General features: G+C 34.7%; 1 protein-coding gene across 11 annotated transcripts in view; it reads left to right on the top strand.

The window, feature by feature from the left end:
- The window catches only part of Adgrl3 (adhesion G protein-coupled receptor L3), a 446,202-nt gene that overhangs the window by 343,488 nt on the left and 82,417 nt on the right, over positions 1-20,297 (top strand). For all 11 annotated transcript variants that reach the window (XM_035452601.1, XM_035452599.1, XM_035452600.1 and 8 more), the window contains 3 exons: positions 2,082-2,291; positions 5,490-5,710; positions 18,276-18,342. In XM_035452601.1, coding sequence (XP_035308492.1) covers positions 2,082-2,291; positions 5,490-5,710; positions 18,276-18,342 — 498 coding nt within the window. The remainder of the gene's footprint in view (positions 1-2,081; positions 2,292-5,489; positions 5,711-18,275; positions 18,343-20,297) is intronic.

Here is a 20,297-nt window from a genome sequence, read left to right on the forward strand (position 1 = left end):
AGTATCATATACATGTTGATGATGGCTGTTGATGTTTTCCCAGCTAGACAGCCCTAAGGGTGAGTTAATCACCAGGCTTTATTGTTCTGTTTGAGTCTTATGTACTTTTGCTGCTGACATTTTGAAATCTGTTATTCTTTTCTCAGCACTCTGCATGGGGCTTCTGAAGGGTCTACAGAGGCACCAAGTAAATACATTTCTAATAATACAACTACCCAGGCAAACAAAAGTGGGAGTTTTCAGTTTCCTCCTCTATTTTTCTTTAATGCTTTAGGTCTTTCGGATGCATTTGAGGAGGCATTGTACCTTCCATTTTCCCATCATGGGAGACTGCTGTGCAGAACACCAGGGCTTGCTACTTCCGCAGTCTCTTTCCTTTGAGGAAAGGAGGAGAGCAAATAGCTCTCTGTACAGGGAGCCAGGCAGCACCAATCACTCTCTACTCACAAACCACAGAAGTCATTTAAGCTATCAGAGACCCAGTGCTGTTTTAGTAATACTCTTAAGAGAACCAAGCCGTTAAAACAAAGCTTCACCTAGTTTCCTTTCATGATTTGTGCTTTTCCTGAGAAACTCAGTTGACTTGGGCAGGAATATTTCAAACCTATTTCAGTCAGTTCTAGGGGAGGTCTTCATGAAATAACAACAGTGTAACTGCATCTGGCAGGAGGAAAATACTCTGATTCATAAGATTTAGACTCTGGGATAATGGCTCAATTCAAGCAACTCTCACATTCATGCTTTTTACACTATCAAGTTGAAGAATAAAATAGAAAACATGTTAACTAGTATTAATATTTGTAATCTGGGTAGTTAATTGTAGACTATGCTTTGGTGTTTCCTTGGGAAAAGTGTATGAAGTGCTGGAGAGATATGGCTCAGTGGTTAAGAACACCTATTGCTCTTGTAGCAGACCAGAGTTCTACTCCTAGAATCCATGTTGGGTTGCTCCTATCAGTTTGGGGGAGGGGGGGTTGACTCTTGTGGCTTCCTCTGAAACTGGTATTTACTTGTATTAACAAAACAATGTGTGTGATCACCACAGACAAAAATGGTATTTGTTTAAATTATAATTGATCTCTTGCTACTCAGAACGTACAATGTACCCGTTCAACCTAATGTACTAGATTTGTCCTTTACAGTTTTCCATAAGTGATAAACCATGTAAGTCCTCTGGCTGGTTGCTTTATTGAAAATAGTTAGATTTTTGAGAATTTCAACTTATAGATATCTGTAAGTCAGTCTAATAATTTTCACTTGCTTAGAATTACATAAATTACATAAACTATTTAAAATTAATGATTTACTTTTCATTTACAGGTAGAAATTAGGTATTTATGGCTTTTTAAGAACCTGAGAAATAATGCACAGACCATTCTTGACTTTATTCCTCAGTTCAGGCTTCTGTTTTGACAAGTCACTATAAACTCTAAAGCAATTATATATGAATATAAGTCCCATAGATACCTTCATTACCTGAGAGCTTTCTACTAAATATATGGTATATATGTAGCTACTCAACAGAAATAACTAAAGGTTTTTATTAAAATTCATACTTTTATGAGCTCAATTTGAAAATTATGATGAATCATTCATAGTAGAGGATTTATAAATTTCATATACATATGAAAGTGTTGATTCGAAAACCAGTTGAGGCGCTAATGTCCTAAATGTGCTTCTTATAGTTTTGAATAGAATATTCTACAACATGAATTGACTTTTAAAAATAGTTCAAAAGAGCAGTGCAGGTTAAAAACCTACACTTTTACCATGAATGAAGTATTTGGCCAGAGTCACATTGATCTCCTTCAATTATTTATATTCTGGAAATACATGTACTAAGAATGTAGCCAATTAATTTTATCGATACCCCTGAATCTCCAAGTGTTTTACTTCTTGTCCAAAAAGACAAAAAACTTTAATTATGGAATGGAAATCCCAAATAATTCAGTTTTCATATTTGTTGTGAGTATCAGGGATGTTTATTGTTTTCTTAAAATCATGCTCCCTGAACCCAGAACACAGAATTGATTACCATTCATGCACAAAGGCAACTTATGGTCTCTCTTTCCTGTCTCCAGCACAGTGATGCAGTCCATGATCTTCTTCTGGATGTGATCACGTGGGTTGGAATCTTGCTGTCCCTTGTTTGTCTCCTGATTTGCATCTTCACATTCTGCTTCTTCCGGGGGCTCCAGAGTGACCGTAACACCATCCACAAGAACCTCTGCATCAGCCTGTTTGTGGCAGAACTGCTCTTCCTGATTGGAATCAACAGAACTGACCAACCAGTAAGCTCTTATAATGCTACTAGCAAAGGCTACCTATGATTTCCAGAATTCCAGGACTAACAGCAAAGGGAAAGAGCATGTTCAAAAGTGCTTTTTCCTTCTGTTCCATTTCCATTCATAGACAATGACTTTCCCTCTTATTCTGCTATTCATCTTTCATGGCTATTGCCATAAAGACACAGTGAACTTCATAGATGGGGTATACATTTCTTTTTATGTCTGTATTACAACAGTCTCTGGTTTTTCATACATTGTAGTGACTGTCTACATAACTCCTGCTTGCATGAGTGCACAGCCTCCTTTGTCATCCACACTTCCTACCTGAGTGATGCAATTTGTGACCACTGATGAAGTCTTATTGACACATCATTATTACTGAAAGTCCATGGCTCATAATTTACCTTAGAATTCATTCTGAGTGTTATGAATTCTGTGGACACACCTAAATACATATTCTCTTTTATAATAGCAAATACAGTATGTTTTATTGTCTTGAAAATTCTCCATAATTCTTCTTTTATCCCCATGTCTTCAGCAAGCCATGACATTCACTTTTTTCGTTTTATGTTCTCCAGTAGTTTTGCCTTTCCACAAATATTATTGGGATCATATACTATATAACTTTACTGAACTGTTTTTTTTTCTTTTGCTAATATATACTTAGCTTTCTCACATGACACTTTATGACGTGATAGCTCTTTTCTTTTTAACACTGAATAATATTCCTTTGTTGAGATACTACAGTTTATATATCTGTACATTTTGTTTGTTTCCAACTTTTAACAATTTAGAATATTGTTACTATCAACATTTTAGTGCATTGTGGCTGTTTGTTGTTTTGCTTTTGCTTTGTTTCTGGTATAATCTTTCAACTCCTTTAAATAATTACCAAGAAAACCCCAAACAAACAAACAAAAAATTGTTGTTAATTGGTCCTATGGTAAGGTATATTTAGTTTGGGGAGAACATTGTCACAGTCATTCCAAAGTACCCATGATTTTCTGACTTTGCACCATTAATGGTCAAAGCATGCATTTGCTCAGAAATTTGAAGAATCTCATGACTGGAGCTGCAGTAAAAAGGAAAACTTTACTTTGTAGTTTTGTAGACTTGGGAGTACAATAAATAATTCACTCACTTAATGCTGCTCTCCAGTAGGTGTTCATATGCATGATGTACTATATAATAAAATGCAGTTGCATTCAAGACTGTGATTATACATTCATGATTAATGATTGCAAAAGATACAATTATGGTGAATATCTTTTTAATTGGTTATCATATACTTAATGTGATAGTTTTTCTCATAAATGCAAAATATGAATAAGCAATCAAAGTACACATTTCCCCTTCAAACCAAAGCCTTATGATTATAAACATGTATAGTTCAGATTCTAACATTAAATCTGCAAATGAACAATTATGTGGCTTTATTTTTTAGGAAAATATTCTCTTCTATAGTTAAATCCCAATTCAAATACTTTTACTTTCTTTCATGTAGAAATAATACTTGAAATTTAATGCCTCGATGTTAACATGTTATGATAAACTTCACTAGACAATGGATACTGTACAAAACCAGTCTCTGGTGGACAACATAAAAGATGGAGACTGATACAAAAAATATAGGGAAAGTATTACTTAGTAAAGTTTCCTTTTTTATTACTAGTTAGGTGTTCTTTTTTGAATTGCACATCATCTTTGGAACCTGGTTTCCATTTAATCTATCTGACATTTAATTTCTTCATTCTTCCTTCATCCTTCTAATGCATGGAAACAGACTTACTCACTGTGTATCTAGAGGCCATGCTCATCAATCAGTGAATCCATCGTAATTTTGTTATGTTTGTTTGTATTTATGGTAGTTGGTAGAAGAAACATTTAAATAAGGACTTCCTGTCAAAAGAAACAAGCACAAAGCTGTGAAAATTATCATTGGGAACCTAATAGATGACCCAGTAAAGTTTCTAGTACTTTAGGGAGAAACATATGAATAGCTGTCCTTAATCTAAATCAAGTTATCTAGACTAATATCTAGTGCAGTAACAAAAAAAGAGTCTGAGAGAGAAAACATTTCTTGATCATTGAATTTTTGAAAGGATACATTTATTTTTATTTTATGTGCCTGTGTTTTTGCCTGGATTTATGTGCTCCACATGCATTCCAGTCACCAACGGTGACTGGAAGAAAGCTTTGGACCCTCTGCAACTAAAGTTACAAATGATGGGAGCCCTGTGTGTGTGCTGGAAATCAAGGTCATATGCTCTGCAAGACAATCAAGCGTTCTTAACCACCCAGCCATCTTTCCAGTCCGGAACACTACATTTTAACTGGATCCATTTTTGCCTCAATGCAAAGTTAACATTCCAACACTTCTTGGCCCTGTCTGAAGCAGGGAAAAAACAATCAGCAATTCTTAATAAATAACAATCTCATTAGAAGATTACTATTAATTAATGACATTACTTGATATCGTTTGACTTTAAAAATGCTTATTTTCCTTGGTTGTAATATTGTTCTTTCATTCATAATTGAAGACATTGAGGAGAGTGTAGCTCAGGGGTAGAGCATTTGTCTAGCGCCTTCAGTTTAATTGCCAGCACTGCAAACCATAAATAATAAAGCAAAAACTGACATACTAGTCTATGTTCAGAAGAAACTTTTACAAAATTAATTTTTATATATTCTCATTTTCTTTTTGTCTTTCTTTATTTTCCCTCCTTTCTTCTTTCCTCCCATCCTTTTTTTTTTAAATGTTGACGCACAGTCTTCCTCTCTAGATCAGTATACTTTTGATTCTATTGTGCCAGCCTATAGAGCCCTGGAGTCAGGAGTACACACAATCACATTCAGATTTAAATATTTAATGTTCTTTAATTTTAACTATAAGGATTTTAAAATTTAAACTAATCTCAGTAGTAATTATCCCTGGGCGCTTAATAGATTTTCCCATAAATGTTATAATTTTCCTTATTTTAATGTGGTGTCAGCCATAAGCTGTAATTAAGATAAAAGGCAGTTTTCAAGTCAGTTATATTTAATTCATTTTAGTGTTCACACTCTAAGAGTCTTATCCAGATTATTCTGTTGCAGTCCGATTTTATAATTGCTGGGTGGATAGCCATTTCTGTCAGTTTTGTGCCGGGCAGTTGATCTACATATTTGTTCCGTGACTGAAGCACGTGTTCCTTTCCCTAGATCGCCTGTGCAGTGTTTGCAGCCCTTTTGCATTTCTTCTTCTTGGCGGCCTTCACCTGGATGTTTCTGGAAGGGGTGCAGCTGTATATCATGCTGGTGGAGGTTTTTGAGAGTGAACATTCCCGTAGGAAGTACTTTTATCTGGTCGGCTATGGGATGCCTGCTCTCATTGTGGCAGTGTCAGCTGCAGTCGACTACAGGAGCTATGGAACAGACAAAGTGTGAGTTGAATGGTTGTTTGCTGGCTCTCTTCTCTCTCCCATTTCAGATCTACTCAGGATAAAAGCTTTGGAATCTCTTGGTGCACACCAAGAGATTTGCCCTCACAGCAAAACTGTACAAGCAACGGAGATTGTAATTCAGTGTATGGCTGGGTATTTGCTGTGAGGTTAAAAAAAAAAAAAAAAAATCTTGAAACTGCGATGCCATTTAGAGCTGCATGTTTCTAGATCACAACTTCTAGTAATTATAACAATGATAATTTTATGCTATTTTTCAGAGCAGCTCCTGACACTGTTGTTTTCTATTCATGCAATGTTAGTGCTAGGCCTGGATGGGTTTTTATACTGACAGGAAACCTGAAATAGCAGGAAGAGTTTATGTCTCCTCTTTTTTTCTACGTTATTATTGAAGTATAGTAACAAAGATTGTTTTCAATACATCTTTAAATTGTTGAAGCATGTTTATAGAGATGTGCAGTACTTTAAAAAGACAGATGGGCCTGATGTTGGTGGCACAAAGTTTTTAATTCCAGCTCTCAGGAGGCTGAGACGGGCAGATCTCTGTGAGTTCAAGGCCCGCCTGGTCTGCAGAGTGAGTTCCAGGGCAGGCTCCAAAACTACAGAGAAACCCTGTCTTGAAAAACAAACAAACAAAAACCCAAACAAACAAACAAACAAACAAAACATATGTGTACCGAGTAATGGCCCAAGGCACTTGGGAGGCAGAGGCAGGCATATTCCTGAGTTGGAGGCCAGCCTGGTCAACAAAAGTAATGCAATGGCAGCTAGGACTAAACAGAAACTCTCTTGAAAAATACCAAAACAACAACAAGCAAAACAGCAGCAAAAACGACAAAAGAAAGAAGGAAGGAAGGAAGAAAAGGAAAGGAAAAGAAACAAGTATTGGAGATGGAGAGATGCCTCAGCAATAAGAGCACTGGTTGCTTTTCTAGAAGACCCTGGTCCAGTTCTCAGGACCCACATGGCTGCTCACAATTGTCTATAATTTCACTTCCAGGGGATCTGATATCCTCACACATGCAGGCAAAACATCACATTAGTGCAGGCGTTGGTGGCGCACGCCTTTAATGCCAGCACTTGGAAGGCAAGAGGCAGGCAGATCTCTGTGAGTTCGAGACCAGCCTGGTCTACAAGAGCTAGTTCCAGGACATCCTCCAAAGCCACAGAGAAACCCTGTCACGGAAAACAAAACAAAACAAAATCACATTAAAAATGTCTCTTTTTTTTTTCCTTTTAAGAAAGACATTTAGTTCAGAAGACTTTCATGACAACTGAAATTCCAAACAATGAATGAAAATTTCCTAGAAAAAGCAAGAAGAACTCCTGGTAGATGAACAGTACTTACATTTTAGGCGTATACTAAGGAGGGAGAATAAAAGTGGAGAGGAGTAAGTAGAGCCCTTAAAATAGACTGCTGGCACTGAGGGTCAAGGACAGTAATAGAAAGTTCCACATTACCTTTTCAGAATCAGTGGTGACTTATGGCAAAGATAATTGAAGTAGGCTAAGCACCACAGAGAAATCACTTGGTCTTTGCAACAGATATCTCAAGGCAGTGCTAGAAGGACAAGCCAAATGGGAAGATGAAAGAAATACATTAGCAGAGGCTTTAGATATTATCTATGCCCTGAAGTAATTTCACTGAAAATATTGGTTTGTATGATGAAAGCAATGGAAGAATTTTGAAAACAGTGTTACATGAGCTGGGGAGGCTCAGGATCTGTGGGAGAATGCTTGCATGGTATGCAAAAAAAATGTAGGAGGACTTCGTAAAATATGAAATCTTAAGAATGTATGGTTTGAGAAGAAACAAGCTGACATGAAATTAATGAAAAGAAAAAAAAGGCTATTATTCAGTGCACATAGGCTGAATGAGAGAAAGGTCCCAGAGTGATAAAAAATGCATAAAATGATACTTAGCATTAGAAAGACTTTAATTGAATTTGTGGGAAGTCACTTTAGAATTCGCTACTCTGATGGTTAAATTGTGGAGATGCGGAAAAACCAAGCACATTCATTCTGACTTGTCTGTCATTATAGACACAGGAGTAAGCAGATAGTTTATAAACCAGCAGGTTTGTTTCAAATGGAGTTGAGCTTATTTTTGTGATGGTGAAATAACCTTTGTCTTTATTGGTAAACGAAGGAAGGAATGAGTAAGTTACACGTCTAAGCATGGAACAGTTGCATCAAGCACAAGATGCTGACTATCTGTGGAGTGAAGTGGTGAGGTCATGTTAAGAGGACAAGAGTTTTGAAAAGCTTTGAGATGAGCACTATGGAAAATGTGTTAAAGAGCCAATTAGACATTAATAAAAAGATTTTGAGGCAGCAGTGAAGGCTTGGGTGAGGTTAGATAACATCAATTGTACAGAAGTTAATAAGCCAGATTTCATGACTTTCTACCAGCCATCAGAAGCCTGAACATGCTGGCAGTAAAACAGCTTGCTTCCCAGAAATGGACATTCATAAAGAGAGAATGACACAAAGAAGACACCAGAATTACTGAGAGCATAGTTAAAATAAAGCATGTGGTGTCCAGACATCAACAATACAATTAAAAGGAGACGATTTCATTTCTGGTGTGTTATGTTATCTGTCTCTATGTCACAGTTATTCTCAAATTTGATGTTGTAAATTGTAGTCAAATCTGAATTCATTCTGTCAGTCCCAATAACAACCATGGGATCAAACTATGATTAGCAAAATGGTATCCAACTTTGCTTCTAAAGCTGTCTTAGGAGAGAGGCATTAAATTCATCATAGACTCTCTTTTTTCTTCTCAAATAATGTCCTTCTTGATATAACTCACAGGCCATAAATACTCCTTTAAAGTATATTCTTCAAGTGTTTTAATATGTTCCCAATATTGTGCACTCAACATCACTAATTTTAGAGTATTTCCATCAACCTATAAAGAAGCCTATTAGCTGCCGCTCTGCCTGGATCACAGAATTTTGCATTTTAATTAATTCATTCTCCCCCTGAGGTTAAGCTGAGTTATATCATTATGAGTGATCTTACACTATTTCCAATATTGTTCTTAAACAGTCCTGTCTTGTTTCCAGGATATCCCTGCTTTCCTTTTTGTTTTTGTTCAATGTTTATCTTTTCTCCAGAGTTATTTGCAAATTTCCCATTACTGAACTGAGTCAGGTTGTTTGCTTTGTGTTTCATTCATTTGTTTTGAAACAAATGTCATTTTCTGGACAGTAGAAATCTGTCTTCTTAGAATCAGTAATGAACGGTCCCTAGTGACTTTTAAAGCTTTGGCCATCATTACTTTAATTTCCTGCCCCACGACTGGTAGGTCTCATTCACTGACATTATTACTCTGTGGGAATAGAGTGTAATTTATTTCCCAGGCATGATTCTAAACAATCCTTAATTGCTCAGTTATGCAATTATGATTTTTCCGAACCAAAAGCAAAGCAACAGAGATAGATGAACCAAGATAAGCAGAAGAGAAGGAAAAAATAGAGAAAAATCTGGTCAACTTCTATTACTGGCAGGCATAAAGCATTTCAATATTTATTTTACATTTAAAATTGTTCACAAAGATGACTCCAGGATCTATGGGGAAAATATATTTAACTTCTACTTTGGGGAAGTTCATTGAACCCAATATCTGCCTAGGAATATTTTTCTCATTAAGAAAGCAAGTGTTGAATAGAAAACTGTTATTTCATGATGGATATTTACCCCAGAAGTGGACATGAATGTGCCATTTGGGCTTAATCGCGATATCGCCGTAGAGAAAATCATAATCAGTGGGGTTTTATTTATTTATTTATTTATTTATTTATTTATTTATTTATTTTTTCTGGTGTTGGGAATTGAACTTGGGTCATTGCCTTTGAGACAACAACCACTGAGCTATATCCCTCGAAAAGGCACTGGATTTTGACTCAACTCGTAAGATATCTGCATTTTATAACTTCGTCTTTATTATCTTCTGTCTTTGTTTTCCCATTTCCGTCATTGTTGTTGATTGCTTTTCTTTGATTCCAGAAGATGATCCAACTTTCCAAATACTTGCTAACTATGTAGCATTTTTCTTTCTTGTGAGATAATTCAACAGGACAAATTTTTAGAAGTTTATCAGAAATACTATGGTTAAGAAATGGCTAGAGCTATTTACTGAACTGGAAGAACATATTTAATAAACAAAACCTTTTTGCCCTATGGACCTTTTACTTCAGTTTCAGGCTTCATTAATTTCTAAAAACAATTAAAGTGTGGCTAGTCTCATCTAATATAAACTCCAATAGCCAAGAAATCAAAGATATTGCCAGCTGTGTTCTGAAATGCTTCCAATCTCTGCAAAGTGAATGCTTAAGTCTTAGAAATTTCATGATTCTTAACTTTTATTCTAATTTAATATTTAGAGTATATCCAAAATAATTCCAATTACTGTATTTATTGTAATGTAATCTAAATAATAGATTTCTCGTTTCCCTCCTTTTATTGTATTTTATCATATCATTATAGTGATAATGAGGTGTTACATCTGAAATCTTTAATAACAGCTTGCATTTCTAAGGAAAAGACTCATACTGATGGTAGATGATGAATTTATAGATAAGATTGTCTTGTAGGCTAAATAAATGTTATTTTGATACAGATAGAGATAGCTATCATATTCCATCTGGCTGATAGAGTATGATGTGTTTTTCTATGAAATGTTATTAGGCTGTTGAATTTATTATGTACAGAACACACACTCATGAACAAAGCATACATAATTTGATCTTAAGATGTTTAGTTTGCCATCAATTTGCAATGCTTATAAAGGAGCCATTATCTTCTGATGTTTCTATAACAAATCTCTTAATCTAATTGACATATACTCAAAAATACACTCACAATAACATTTGGACACAATAGCATGGCATTTAAAAATCCACTTAAATAACCAAAACTCTTTAAAATAGTAGCCTCCTGCTAGTGCATCACACATCTGTATTGCATTGTTAATAATGAGCATATATTTCATTTTCGCATCTAATTTTTTATGTCTTTATTCTTTTGGACAATCAGTGAAACTATACAGTCAGAACAGGATTATAATGAAGATAAACAATAATTCAAAGGGGACTTTTTGAAATTCCACTCCAAATACTGTAATTTTATGACCTGATTCAAATCAGTTTATTTAAAATGTATCAAAATATCACACAAATATGAACAGTTTAAATAGTTAAAAGTCTAAATAGCTTTAATTGTTTCTTTGGACCTTTATCATAACCTCATGAATATTAACTAAAGGGACAGTTTGCATCCTCATTGGTTTAGAAGGAGTAAAAAATGAGTAACAAGCAGAAGGGTAGTAGAACCATTGGAAATGTTAAACATTGTTCTTATATGGTTAAGTATGGAGCTGCGTGCCTGTAGTCCCAGTACTTGGTAGGCTTTGGCAGGATGGAAATGAGGCCATGGATTTGAGATCTGCCTTAGCAAAAATGAAAAACAAGTTCCTTTCAAAATACCAGTTGAATCATAGTTAACAAATGACCCAGGTAAACCTAGATCCATGTAAAAGCCTGTATCATTGTTTTGGATAGCAAAACAATGGAGACCTACAGTATCTATCAACAGATAAAAAGACAAAATGTGATACAGCTATATGACTGAATATTATGCATAATAAAACAAAATAGTACTGACTGTTACAGAATGAATAAATATTAAAATATTTTTTTCAGAGAAGTATACTACAATAGGCTACATATACTCTATACTCTTATTTATATGAAATATGTAGAATAGGCAAATCTTAAAACAAATTACAATAGTTGCTATATAATAAAGAGGGTTTGCAGGCAGGAAAAAAAGAACCAGACACGATGTGCGTTTTGATGGACAAAAATATGATTATCCTGATAATTTTACAACTCTAAATGTATTTAAAATAATCAAATATTTGAACTATTTGTAAATCATTGCAGTAAAGCCATTCAATAATACAAAAGAATTCATATTCAAGAGATGACATTTAAACAATTCTGATATTTTCTACAGTCAACATTCAATATGTATGCATTATATAGCATGTAGATTTGTTATACATTCATTAAGAATGCGTATTAATGAAATAATTTGCAACTTTATTTTAATATATATCATTTTCCTCTTGTAGAGACCTTGATTTTAGGAGGTTAAATAAAATTCAGACTCCAGGACTAGCCTGTAAAGTGAAGGTTGTTATAAAGACTTATAGAAGGCAACTGTGACATGTGAACCTGTGCATTTATATGTACAGATTTAGATATACATCAAAAATACATTATATTAAATTATAGAATAAATATACACTTACTTAATTATATATTTTACTAATTGTATCTTGTATTAATGGTTCCAATATTTAACTGGTACAAATGAATATGTGTGGATATTATGATAAATAATATTTTAAAATATAAATTAAATTGTTAACAACTATCCATTCATTAAAGTGTTGATTATAATTCTCATATTACCCCCTTTAACCTATTTAAGAAGGAACAGTGAGAAATACTGAGGCATTAAGTATTGATTAATTATAGGAAATGGTGGAGACTCCTTCATAAGATCATGATATATTTTGCTGAAGAAGTAATATGTATTTTTAAATAAATTAAGGAGTAGAAGATTAGAAGACCACATAAATTACATTTAATATATTTAGAACTAACTTTAAACTCTAAGGTCTCAAGCTAAAACCCCAGTGCTAGTCTTGACTACTACTGCAGGCTCTATTCTTGTGTGACTGACATGCATTTCATTGTTCTTCATGCACATGCTCACTAATTAGTTTGTGTGTGGGTGTGCTATGAAACAATTGCTTTTTAAAAGTCATTGACAAATGTATTTTGCAACGAGTTTAGGACTACATTCTTTATGTTTGCAGTTTATCTTCTCTTTCCTCCTTTCTTCTTTATTTTTCCCCCAATCATTTGATTTTATGTAGGTAGACAGACAGATGGTAGAAAGATGGATAGTCAGGTAATAAGAAATACATGAATATAGTACAAATACAAATACATATACGTGTGAACTAAAAAAGGGCTATTAAGTGAGTTACAGACTCATAAACAATATGAAAATATCACAAATTTCACTAATAGCACCTAAAAATCTATTTGATATTTTCCTTAGATGGTTTCATAGTCAGAATTCTAATTGGTGTTAATAATAAAAATACAGAGACAGACATTGGAGTTAAAGCTAAAGATCAGAAAAGCAAAGTTCCCAGCCACTAGAGAGTTCTAAACTCGACCAGTGCTCACACTGAAGGAGTGATCCTGTCCTCAGACTGCGTCTGTCTTCACTAAACCTCAGACTCCACTGAGCTCCTGTCTTCTTCCATTTTATGTTCCTCTCGAGTGCTGGGATTAAACTCATGGGATCCCAAGTGCTGAGATCACCTTTGTGAGAGCTTTGTTTCTCTTTTAGATTGGATCAATTTCTGGTATCTCAGGGTGGCCTTGAACTGACAGAGATCCATCTACCTCTGTCTACTAAGTGCTATGATTAAAGGTGTGTGCTACCACTGCCTGACCTCTATGCTAACTAGTGTGGCTAGCCTTGCACTCTGATCTTCAGGCTAGTTTTATTTTTTTAGATAATAAACAAAATATCACCACACCATTTAGTCTATGAATTTGCATCCCATTGAAGCAAATAGAATTGGTAATCTATACTTCTTCAGAAAACTTTGGATACTAGTCAGGTGGTTCGAAACATCATGGATGTAATTTAGGTGATGGTTGTGAGTTGCTGGCTTCGATTTTTTTCTAAATACAAAACCCTACCTTTTAAGGATGGGATATGACAATAAAATGATTATCTGTACTTTAGTACGTAAAGAGGAGAAAGTTTAGCCATACATTTCTCTCCTGTTATTTTAAGAAACAGGAGAAAATGTTCTTTTCATTTTCTCTTTTCTGAGTTTGCATGAAGGTAGTCATTATTAAATAGGTAATTGGCTTTTTAAAGGGAACATGATATTAGCTTCTTTACTAATCATTTTAATGATATGTCCTACATTTTGCAGAACAATTCTAGAGGAAAATAACAATTTATCTTTGTGGCTTAGCACTGAGTCTTTGGAGTGTTTAAACCAGTAAAATTATATCAGTGCAATAAGACTTCGTCTTATAAACAGCAATATGTTATTACCTTTTGAAAACTAATACAATGAGAGAATTTTAATGGTACATTTGTGTTTCATTAATGAAACAAAAGACAAGGCACAAGTGGCACATGAAATATGCTCCTTTGAATTCTAGAATGGATTTAGTATTGAACAAGAAAGAGGTGATATGGCCAGGATGAGTTTTCTTTTCTCCTGTAGGTCATGTCTTTTCTTTTAGTACTTCTAAAATCACAATTCAGAGATTATACACAATGGACTGAATATTCTTTTAAAATACAAAATCGAGGTGCTTTGAAAATTAAACAAATATAGCCCACCAAAATTACCTGTTTTATTATGTAAATGTTACTTTGTAGATACCAGCAGTTTTCAGATAAATCATTTTTTTAAGAAGTTGATTTAACCATTTGTAAACTGAACTCTTTGTATTTTGTGTTTCTTTTAGCGTTTGTCTCACAAATTGGCTCTGATCACCTCTTAGCCTGTGGTTCTGGATTTTATTTTAATAAAATAAAATAAAATAAAAGTTTAGAATACTTTGGGTGGGGCGGACACAGGTAAAGTATAACTATACAATACCATTCTTCACATTCAAGTCAAGGATAATTCTTTTAACATTGGCACAGTGAATAGAGCAGGATCCATGCACATTTTGAAGGTGGGTAATGGGAAAGAAATGAAACTCAGAAAGCTTTGCAAAAGGCAGCATGCAGCCAAAAACAACAGCAGGTATGGCCATATGGCAATCAAATTAGAAAAGACATTCTTAGCGCATAGATTCCAGAGGACAGTAAAGCACAGACAGCAGGCATGGAGGGATGATTTATTCAGTGCATGTTGAGTTTCACACTGCCTCTTCCACTGTTCACTTAGGAAGGAAATTTAAATAATTTTAAACAAGTAGATACTGAAGAATTTTTTTAAAGGCTAAAAATAGAACCTCATTTTCCTTCTACAATTAAGGGAGATTGTTAGCTAAACATGTGTTTCAAAATAAAGCATTTGTTACACTGATATTTCTAAAGAAATCAAGTTTGGTAAGAATAAAGTTAATGTCATTATGATATTTAAATACAATACATGAAGATATTAAAGTTTTAAATCAACCTTAATCTAAGAAAGTCACTCATAATATGATTAAAGTTATGTCTGTTTTTTTACCTGTAAAAACTGTTTCTAGAAAACCTTGAAGCACGTTTTTCATATACTAAAAAATATTTACTGAAAATGTGCTTTAGTTATTAGATGACCTCTGGAAATTTTTGTGAGCTATACGTGGACTGTTCTATTAGCAATCATTTTAAAGTGTTATTAGTGTTGTTTTATGTTGCTATAACTTGAACAATGAAGATAGAGACATGGAAAGAGTGAGACATGGAAAGAGAGAGAGGTGGGGGGTGTGTCTGATTTAATCCAGAAAATTGCACTTGCTTTGTCTTTTATTGCTTTTAGCCTGAAGGAAAATCTAGTCTTTGTAAAGAACCTAGTGATTCTTATGGAAATTCCTCTACTCATTAAAGCCACTCACACACACACACACATTCCTTTTAGTTGTGACAAGCTAGTCTAGAGTGAGAATGAAGAAATTGATCCTATTTGAAACTAGGTCTTTCTGACTCATGTCTGTTCATAGGCAACATTACACCCCTCTTTTCTATGACAGAATGCAGCTGGCTTTCTTTTGGGCCATCAACCAGCTCTCAAATCATGACAGGGAGACTTATGATTAGCTATGAATGCTTGGCCTTACCTTATCCTAGTTTCTTGCTAAAGCTTATAATTTAATTAACCTGTTTCTCTTAATCAGGGCTTTCTACCTTCCTTCCTTCCTTCCTTCTTTCCTTCCTTCCTTCCTTCCTTCCTTCCTTCCTTCCTTCTGTTTTCTCTTTCTTTTTCTCTATTTTTCTTTCTTCATTTCTTTCTTTGTGTATATTTTACTTTCCTGCTATCTCCATGGTTGGCTGGTTGCCTGGCAGCTATCTGGCTTCTGGCCCTGGGCATATCCCTCCTTTCTCCCTAGTTCTTTTCTCTCATTGTAATCTCTCTCAAGCCTAGATTCCTCCTCCTACTTATTTTCTGTTTGCTGGCCAGCCACACCTATCCCTCAAATGTCTAGCTATTGACTATTCAGCTTTTTATTAGAGCAGTTGGGTGCTTCATGTAGCAGGCAAGGTGAAACAAATGCAATGTATTTTCACATAATGCAGCATAAACAAATGTAATACATCTTTATACCATTATCCAAGGCATCATAAACAAATGTAGCACACCTTTACACAGTTAAAATAATATTCCATAGCATAAACAAAGGGTAACACACTTTTCATAATTAAAATAATATTCCACAACAACAAAATATTTAAGTACAAGAGCAAAGGAATAACTAACTGTTCAAATAAATGGCTTGTAATTTAAACTCTAATTGCTTGCATAATAGTATTTTCCAAGCAGAATTCTTAGGTGTATTTGAACAGTAATTAACCATATTCTCTATGTAGAAATTGATGGACTAGTTGTCAGTCTCTTCCTGAGTGCCTATCTCACTGCTCCTAAAATTAGTTTATATGGATTTAAGGTAAAGGAAGATAGCCATATGCCTAGAGATGGATGTATGGTGGCAATTTGTTTTTTGCTTAGAAACATGGCTACCAAACATCTTAGAAGAAATGTAAAGGTTACAAAAACAGAAAATAGAAAACAAGTCATAATCACTGCCTCTACCAGTCAAGTGAAAAACTGTTAGTGTTTTGACATACTTACAGTAATTTTTTATTTTAATTGTTTTGAGAAAAGCTTTCTCTGCATAATATCTCTGGCTGTCTTGGCACTCACTCTGTAGACCAGGCTAGCCTCAAACTCACAGAGATCCACCAGCCTCTGCCTCCTGAGTGCTGGAAGTAAAGGTGTACACCACCACTACCCCTGATACTTTCAGGAATTTTAAAATAAGACATATTGCTAAAGCCTTTGGATTATTCACTCTGGTGTCTCCACTCTTCTGTATGGGACAACCCGAACATGAGTTCATGGATTTTTCCTTCCCACTTAAACAATTGTGTATATGTATCCATGAAAATAATGATGTGTGCATAATACACACACAAACACACACACACATATCTATATGTAAATATAGATATAGTATAGGTACATAACATATATTGTTGTATTTACTAATTAAATATGTATATACTTAATAAAGAGATGATACTAATATTTTACATAGTCTTTTCACTGAACAGTTATTACTACTTCCTTCCTCCTCCTCTTCCTCCTTCTTTCAGGTGCTGAGAAATGAGCTCAGAGTCTTATGGATCATTGAGCTCTATCGCCAGCCCGTAATATATTTTTGAATGTATCCCTTAGTCAAACAGAGATCTACTATATTTTCAACTTTTATACTATTTTATCAGACGAAAAACAATATTTTATGCATCAGTTCATTATTGAAAATATGTGAAAATCCTTTCATGATAACTTCCTGGTGTTCCATCACTCCTTAACTTCTCATTTGTATAATCAGGAGCATATTTAATCCTTTAGATATGAGTGAAGAACATAGAACAAAATGCTATTGGGTATTTACCAGTGGAAATACTCTCTTCTTAATTATGCTTCAAGTATTGCAAAATGGCAAATTATTTAAGATATTATTCTTAACATCAAATAATCTGTTCAATATTTGCATTAATCTTTCTCATAACTAGTCACTTTCACTTTGTCTTCCTGTCACCGTGCAGAATGGAAATGTAATTTCCCAGAGGCTTTAAGAAGTGGGGGAGTACTAAATGTGGCTGAAATTAGGTGATTAATAATTTACTTTTTAGGTCATGAATCAACTTCCTCAGATGCTAAGGGCCACTTGCAAGCCCAGAAGTGTGAGCAGCAACAATGCTCTTTTTAAGGCTTCAGAACTCTCAAAGGTTGGCTGCCCAACCTAATTAAACTTCAATCTTCTGATACCAAATTTATTTCTTCCTTGCACTGAATTTCCTCAGATCTTCTTGACAGGAAAATGTCACTTTGCCTGGCAGCTGATAGACAGGTTATGTAGCACTGTAATTGGAGAGAAAAGGATAGCTTTAAGCTCCTGGGTTTAATGGCTATGTGTATGGGTTTTTCTTCTTTTCCCTCTAAGGTTTCCATGACAGACACATAAGGCCTTAGCAAATAGGCCTGATGCCATTTTTCCCTGCTTCCTCCAGGGGTAATTATCTTACTCCATCAATAGTGCTGTCAGAAATTGTGCACATAATTCAGCATTTAAATGAACAAGCAATGTAATATTTCCTGTCCCCAGTGGAATGCTGTGCCACTCACATTCTTCTCTGTCACTTGCTCACTCTTGATATATGTCCTGTATGCACTCCTTGAATGGCTTTTCTCCCTTGTGTTTCACTGCAGATGTTGGCTTCGACTTGACACCTACTTCATTTGGAGTTTTATAGGACCAGCGACCTTGATAATTATGGTGAGAACTCCTAATTAACTATACACTTCCCAGGTCAAGAAATAAAACTTCCACTATTCATGTACTAACTATCTTAAATTTACATAGGTTAATTTGGGGAAAGCATGTACTTATATGACCCTACATAACTCAAGCAATTAGGCACTCATTATAGTCTATTTTATATTGTAAAATAGTTCATCAAAACTGGTGGAAAAGAAAAGTAAGCATTTGCAAGAGTAAACGACTACACAAGAATTCAATCCTACATAGTCTCGACAATTGAACAATGATTACTTTAACTTTGACAACAGCATGTTTCCCTTCCTTTCTTTGGAATAATTGGAAATGAAAATAAATAGGAATTAGAAAGGTAGGCGAACAATTGATCATTCCTTCCATGTATGAATGTATGTATGTAAACCCTTAAGACTTCAAAATTAAAAAAAAAAAAGATTTCACATGAAAATGGCACAACTAAATTAGGCATGTGTTCTGGAATCAGTTCTCCTTTTATACTTATCTGAATAATACCTTTATTTCCCACATCATTTGTCCTAATTTAAATGAATCTGTTGGTGTCATTGTTACCATTACAAACCTAGGGCCCACAAGATGGCTCAGCAGGTAGAATTGCTTGCCACTAAGCCAGAGGAACTAAATTATATCCTGGGGAACCACAGAGTAGAAAGAAATAAACCACTTTGCAAGTTATCCACTGAACTTTATGTGCACACCATCATGTGCACCTTCCATATCTACCCGCACACAGAAAAAAAAATGTAATAAAAGTATACAAAACTACTGCTCATTTTTGGAAAGAGGTGATAACCCCTTGGCTTTGAATAAAATATAGGGCTAAAGTTTTCTCCTTTTCAAGCCTTTTGGGGTAGATATATTTTGAAATAAAAAATGTTTCAGATATGAAAACAATAATATAGCACGTATATACATAATATATATATGTATATGCACATATGTAAATATGTCATGCATGTATCTAGACATGCACATACACACATAAGAAAACCTGTTGTCTAACATCAATCACATTGACTATTACTCAAATATGTGAGAGACTAGGAGTCATTCTGTAACCAAATAGCATTTCAGGAAGCAAAAGAAAGAAAGGAAAGGAAATTGTGTCAAAGAAAGCAGACTGATGACCCTGGACAGCCTTATGTCAATACAGAACAGGCATTCCCACAAATTGTGTTCAGTTTAGGTTAAGCTTTTAGCCACTCAATGATGTTTGTTTGTTTTGTTTAAAGTTTTCTCCTTTCATTTGATTTTATTTTTGTGACTCAGAGGTCATCGATTAAGGATAATGAAGCGGTATTATAGTGAGAATGTCAGTGGAGCATTTGATTGAACTTTCATGGGCTATATCAGTCCCCAACTGTAGACTGTAGAAGCTAGTCACCTAATTCAAGTGCAATTCAGCATTTGGCTTTCTTTATAGCAGTGGTTCTCAACGTGTGGGTCATAATGCCTTTGATAGACCTCTATCTCCAAATATAATATATTTACATTACAATTCATAACAGTAGCAAAATTAATTATGAAGTATCACTGAAAATAATTTTATGGTTGTGGTCCACAGCAACATGAGAAAGTATATTAAAAGGTCATAGCATGAGGAAGGCTGAGAACCACTGATTTATACTGTTCACATATGGTGTACAGATAATTTTTACCATACTATGTTCCTATAAGTTATAGACATTTTTCTGGCTTTTGTGGCATAACAATACTATAAGAGAGTCTCTGTTTATAACTTAGTCTGTTGTAGCACAAGAATTTTTGTTTTTGTTTTTGCTTTTCAAGACAGGGTTTCTCTGTATTGCATTAGAGGTTGTTCTGGAACTTGCTCTGTAGACCAGGCTGGCCTCGAACTCACGGATCCACCTGCCTCTGCCTCCCGAGTGTTGGGATTAAATGCGTGCACTGCCAATGCCTGGCTAGCAACCATACTT

Source organism: Cricetulus griseus (assembly GCF_003668045.3).
Source record: "Cricetulus griseus strain 17A/GY chromosome 1 unlocalized genomic scaffold, alternate assembly CriGri-PICRH-1.0 chr1_1, whole genome shotgun sequence".
Lineage (NCBI taxonomy): Eukaryota > Metazoa > Chordata > Mammalia > Rodentia > Cricetidae > Cricetulus > Cricetulus griseus.